The sequence below is a fragment of the Lagopus muta genome, chromosome 8, assembly GCF_023343835.1.
Source record: "Lagopus muta isolate bLagMut1 chromosome 8, bLagMut1 primary, whole genome shotgun sequence".
NCBI lineage: Eukaryota > Metazoa > Chordata > Aves > Galliformes > Phasianidae > Lagopus > Lagopus muta.
Window position 1 is genome coordinate 13,376,051 of NC_064440.1, and position 6,000 is coordinate 13,382,050.

Here is a 6,000-nt window from a genome sequence, read left to right on the forward strand (position 1 = left end):
TCAAGGGTTTGCATGACTCTTTACAAAAGCAACTGAAGAGCTGTGTTGTTGGAATAAGATCTCCATAGACTAAAATTTTGTTCTGAATTTATGGGGCTGATACAAAATCTGGTCTCTGTTGGTCCAGTTGAGCTGAGCTGCATCTTTCCTTTGGTGTGCCAGGCCAGCATTTTCTTCAGTTTATAGTAGATTACAAAAAAGTTCATTTATTTTCAATAATGAAAGTGATACCTTTCCCTGATGGGTTGTGCTGGATCTTTTAAAATAGCAAGCGGCGCAATACAAGTTTTCTTCACCTCCGTATTAGGTTGTATGGTCATAAAAATTGCAAGTTCAGAGGTCAAGGAATTGGCTGTCCTTGTGGCCCTGTGTGACACAGAAGCCTTTTCTCTTATGTGCAAATCTTTGGGTGGTTGCATTTTCAGTGCTGTTTTGGATACAAGATTCCAAGTTTATTGAATTGCTCTTTGATGGGGAAGGGAAGATTGGTATGGCAGTTTGTTAGGCAGGTGACATGTACAAGTTTCTTTTTTTTTTTTTTTTTGGCTGAGCTAAGTTATCCATACCTACTTTTCTTTCTTCCCATCACTGAGGAAAATGGCTTAACGGTTTGATGTTTTTGTTTGGGTGGCTTTTTTTTTCTCTAATAGAAATGCTTTTTTTAGATGTAAGAAAGGCTAAAAGAACAGCAATGTCAAAGTACTTTTCTGGTTACTGTGAGGAAAATAATTGATTTCAGCTCAATTATTGTATGTAGGTTGCCTTTGCATTAATGCAAACAGATTTAGGAAAAAATAATTTTGGGTGTTTGGAATTTGATGGAAACTTCACATTGCAGTTTACCGCAAAAGTTCATCTTGCATTTCTTTAGCTTTCAGCTTTTTCTACTTAATTTAGTGCTGGAAGGCTAATTTTGAAAGCTTAAAAAATGTGCTACTTTTGTAAATAGCAATCTTAACTGCATAAAAGGAAATTTGATCTGGCACAAAAAAGCCTTTCAGAATTGACAACATCATTGCCTTTTAGTTTCATAATATGCGCTTTGTGTTACTACTAGGTTGAGAACTTTGTTAGCAAAATAAGATAGGCAAGTGTACAACAGCTTGAAATTATAATTTGTTCTGCCCCTGTCACCTTAGTTTTTTGCATCTTCAAAATTTCTAAGTCAAGTTGATGTTAACGTGGTAAAACATGAATGCTGTCTGTAGAGTAGGTTTGCTACATTGTTCTTGAATGTTGCTCTTCAGAATGTAGGAAGTGTTTGACCTTTGTCTATTGAGACAGCTAGGCAGAGGCTGCCTGCATCAACTGTCAGTGATGTTAACCACAGTATATTTGCTTTTTACCCTGTTGGATATTAGATTTGGTACTTTCCTACGAAATTAACTTATTGATGTTCTACCTAGTAGAGGGAATTTGATGGAGCGCCTCTTTCAGTGATTTAAAATTGTGACCTCAGACATTAAAACATAAGATCACTTCTTGATATAGTGGGAGAATGCAGCAGGCAACTTCTTGGCGTTCTACCCATCGTTTAAAGATGCTGCTGTTGTTCCAGAGAAGGATCAGAACATCTTAAGTAAAATAACATTTCAGTGTATTATCTTGGAGATAGGTAGCACTCTGATAGCTATTCTGTGGCTTTTTACATGACCCGCATGGCTGTATGAGGTGATAGCCTCAGAAAAGCATAAATTTGCTTTCAGAAGTCAGCTGTTAGCAGAAAACAAGTTACCTAAACTCTTAACAGGTATTTATTGCCTGTTTAATAGTATTATATTTAGTGCTTGTGGTGGCAATGGTGATGAGGAGACAGTTGGACTAGATGATCTTATAGGTCCTTTCCAACCTTGTGATTCTATGATTCTATGATTATTTTCTATCCAGAAATTGTTTAGTAATTTCTGTGTTATTAGAGTCTGTAACTAAAACTCATAGTCCTATATTTTTATTTTTTCTATTATTATAGATGAAATACTACTTTTTCCCTACTATATTAGGTTGAGAAAAATAATTTGTAGGTGGCTGTACTCCTGATGTTGTTGCCATGTTTCATTTCAGTAGTTACAGTATCTGAATAAGTTAGCTTTATCCTCTGTTTAAGGATGACATGCTTTATGTGGAGGGCATATGGCGAGTTGGTATGAGCAGCTATTGCAGTAGAATTTTACATAATGAATGTTCTATTTTTGAAGACCAGCATTCTAACCATCTTGCATGTTTGAGTGTTTTTTTTTCCTTTTTTTGAATTCCTGTCGTTGTTCATTTGTGAAAAATGTTCATTGAACTCAACAGGAAACTTTACTGAGTTCTATACAGTCTATTTCATTAAACAGACTCCACAAAATCCTTTAAAAGCAAGTATTTGGAAATTTCCTTTGTTTTAGGGTGGTTTTGGAGGATGGAAAACAGAATGAATTTGATTCATGATTTTTAATTACAATATTCTAGTTTTAATATTCTGTTCATTTAACATTAAGGATCTGAGTTTCGTCAGAAGCATAAGTATTGTACTGTTGTATTTTCAGTTCTTGACTCCAAAAGAAAAGAAAAATGAAACTCTGCCTGCCGCAGATGAAGGTGGTGATGTTGATGATTTGGTGAGTACCATAAAGACAGGATGTGGCTTTAGAACTCAATTTTAACTGAAAGCTGGAGTGAGAGTTTCTTAAAGCAGTAGATTATAGTACATGGCTTAGAAAACATCTGAGGAGCTGAGTCAATGAAGAGCCACGTGAAAATGGTTAACTTCTGTTGTAAAGCACAACCAGATGTGAAATGTCATTGAAGGCAAACGACCTGTTGTGCACTAACATGAGTGTTTGCATAGATTAATCCTGTCCTTTTGTGTATTTCAAAAGAGCCAACAGGGCTGCTTCTTTGGTAGCAGACTGTTGTAATTTACTATAATGGCATTTATGGAAGCTTGTAGATCTAGAATAGTTATTTATGTGGGTTGAAAACTAAAAGTCATTTAAAAAAAGACATTTTAGTCTTTTCAATAAACTTTCTCTTATACAGGCTTGATGAAATTTCAAGGATTTCAAGAGATGTTTAATAAGAATTTTAGGCTTTTTTTCTTAAAGTTGAATCATTACAAATCTATCTCCAAGACTTAAGCTGGTTGTGTAGGCAGTTCTGATAAAGTTTTAACCGCAAGCAGGTTTCTGCTTTTAGAGTGCATTTTTTGCATCTATGAATTGCACATATTATCTGAAAATGGGATGTAATGTTTGTTTTTGTACTTTACAACAACTTAGTATTAAATTTGAATAATATATTAGAACTCAGGTATTAATTCCACTTATGTTATATAGGGATTTGTAAATTTCTTCTATTTTCTAAACACTAAACACAGATAAGAAATAACTTTAACTCAATGCCTTTTCTGAATCTGTTGGTTCTATTTCAGCTGGACATGATGTGATCGAGTAATGCGTGGTGATTATGCCTGCCAAGTTTTCGAAGAGATCTCCCTGTGTAAGATGGGATATAAAAGGGGATGTTAGTGAGAAGGCAGTAAATCGTCTTTATTTTTGTGAATGAGAGCAGAAGTCCTAGAGACATTCCCAGCCGGTATAAATGTCATCTGACTTCTCAAGAGCAGAACAGAAGATTGAAAGTATTTGTGAAGTAATGATAGCTTTAAGGAATCTTTTTTTCTTTTGATCTTATCCCTGAAACTACAAAATTAATGAGAGCCCTTGGTGACTCCTGAAATTCTTCTTACTTTGCATGAAAAGATAGAAATATCACAGTGAGGCTACCAGGTAATGTAGAATTTTTAATGGATGTAACTCCATAACGCTATGGAGTTATAGAAGAAAAAAGAATGTATTTTCATAGTTTTCCCTATGTGAGAAAAAGTTTTCTGAGGTGAGAAAAAGGGAGGAGAAAAAAAAACACCACCAACAACAAAACAACAAACCATCATTGTAGTCACAGAGTAATTGATTGAAATAAACAACAGAATCTGAAGCACACAAGCAAAATGATGTGTGCTGATTTCGCTGCACTGTACCCAAATTAGCACTAATGGTCATCTTTCTGTGCTGCAGGTTCTTTTCTTTCAGCTCAACAGCAGAGCTAATTTCCTAAAAATTTTTGTCTCTGTTATAAGTTGTCTTCTTTCATATGTTGAGATTTCTGTTGTGTTTGTTTTAATATTTTTAACTAGTATGGTTACTGTAGATATACAGTACTGTAGATACACTCCTGCTGCTGAAAGGATGAATGAATCATTTGTATCCCTGTTACACTGCAGGTAACTGCTAATGCAGAGCAAAGGAATCCATGAAATCTATATGCTGACACCTATGACAGATAACTGATGATCGTTAACATTGATAACCAAAATGGGCTGCTATCTATGCAAAGCAATCTAAAGTAGTCAGATACTGCTCAGAAAGAGATGCTCAGATTTGTTTTACGGATCTGAAGGGGCACTAATGACACCTTCACAGATGCTTATTTCTTACAGCCAGGTTCATTCCTTTAAAAGTTGTTCTTACTGTGTTTAAACATACTGTGCAAAGTGTTAATAATATCGTAAGAAATAATCATGAGCTTTAGATAAAAAAATATCTGTGCTGAAGAGTATCTATGGAATGTCTGTGCCTCTACAGCTCCTGTGTAGGAAAGAGAAATTGCTTTTTCCTGCACCTCCCTACACAGAGACCTGCTTTCTCCTCTCTTTTGTCCTGTCTTGACTGAGTTCATGCAGCCTGTGAAGCAGTTTCCTGAGTGCAGGGAATAGGTAGAATTTGCAGGCCTTTAGAGCATTTATGCTACATAAAAGTATTTTTCTGAATTGTAAATAGACCAATTTATTGCATGTAATTCTGGCTTTTTTTTCACATTTTCTTAATTGTTTTGATTAATAAAAGATTTAATGGATAGCTTTTGTTTTCTTTGGAACGTTGCTTGCTAAAGCTAGATGATTAACTACCTGTGTAGCAGTACTTGGGAAGGACTATCAAAAAGTCCTTTTCTGGGCACACAACGCAAACACTGAACATAGAAAGCCCTCGAAAGAAGCTGAGTGTTATTACTTTATCTGTACTTTACTAACACAAACTTTCACAACACTCAAAGTAAAATGATTTTTACTGTTCTGCAGAGGTAAGTTTTATTTATGACCAAACGGTATAGAATTACTTTGCAAATCTAAGTGAGGATTGGGACTTTCCATTTGTTTTTAATCAGCTGGCTATGTTTTTAGTGTACATTGCTTCTGTCAAGCATTTAGGATTGTACACAGTATTTTGTATGTCTCGTTACCTATAAAGCACACTTAGTAACTGAGTTGATAGACTAAGGAGGACAGAAACTTATGATCTAAAGTGAATGCTTAGAAGGCAAGCAAAATGTCTTTCTGCCCAGCCTTCTGGGCATCAGTCATCAGAAGCTTATGTTTCACCTTCAATTTTACTAGAAAGCACTCTCATTTTATACCTTTTCTTTGCTGAAGAATCAGCTTTCAGGTTCTTATCAAATGACTGGAAAAAATCACTTAGTCTATGCTCACATTTTCAGTTATGAAGTCTGATGTAGTTACTATTTATACTGAAGATTCTCAGTCTGAATTGCAATGCTGACCAGTCTTCAAAAACAATAAAGCAGTTAGCCATTCACTTCAAAAGTAAAACCAAATACATATAATTATACAGCATGCAATTTTATTTTCTTGCAAACAATGTAACTTTCCCTCTTGAAGGGATTATCAAGGTGTTTTTAAACGAACAAACAAAAAGGATGGTCATGAAAAGGTACCTCTCTGGAAAGCTTTTCTGGTGCTAACAAGCTTGGTTAGCCTTTTCTTGCCAAGCAATCAAAGCTTACTAGCGTACTGTCTGTGTATTTCCATTAGTCTACTACTATAATAATGTCCAAGGAGTTAAAACATATTATCTTTGATGGAGAAGCAGTGATTTCTGCCCTATGTGCTGAAAGGTTTTTATGAAAGTTAATACTGTGAAGAGGTGAAAGGGAAAGTAATGA

General features: G+C 35.1%; 1 protein-coding gene across 2 annotated transcripts in view; it reads left to right on the plus strand.

The window, feature by feature from the left end:
• The window catches only part of XRCC5 (X-ray repair cross complementing 5), a 42,997-nt gene extending 39,088 nt beyond the window's left edge, over nt 1–3,909 (plus strand). Inside the window, exons 20-21 of one of the 2 annotated variants that reach the window (XM_048953326.1) lie at nt 2,529–2,600; nt 3,413–3,909. In XM_048953326.1, coding sequence (XP_048809283.1) covers nt 2,529–2,600; nt 3,413–3,427 — 87 coding nt within the window. In that variant the 3' untranslated portion in view covers nt 3,428–3,909. Of the gene's footprint in view, nt 1–2,528; nt 2,646–3,412 lie in introns of those variants that run through there. The other variant, XM_048953325.1, reaches the window with a different exon arrangement.
• Nucleotides 3,910–6,000: the final 2,091 nt, after the last annotated feature.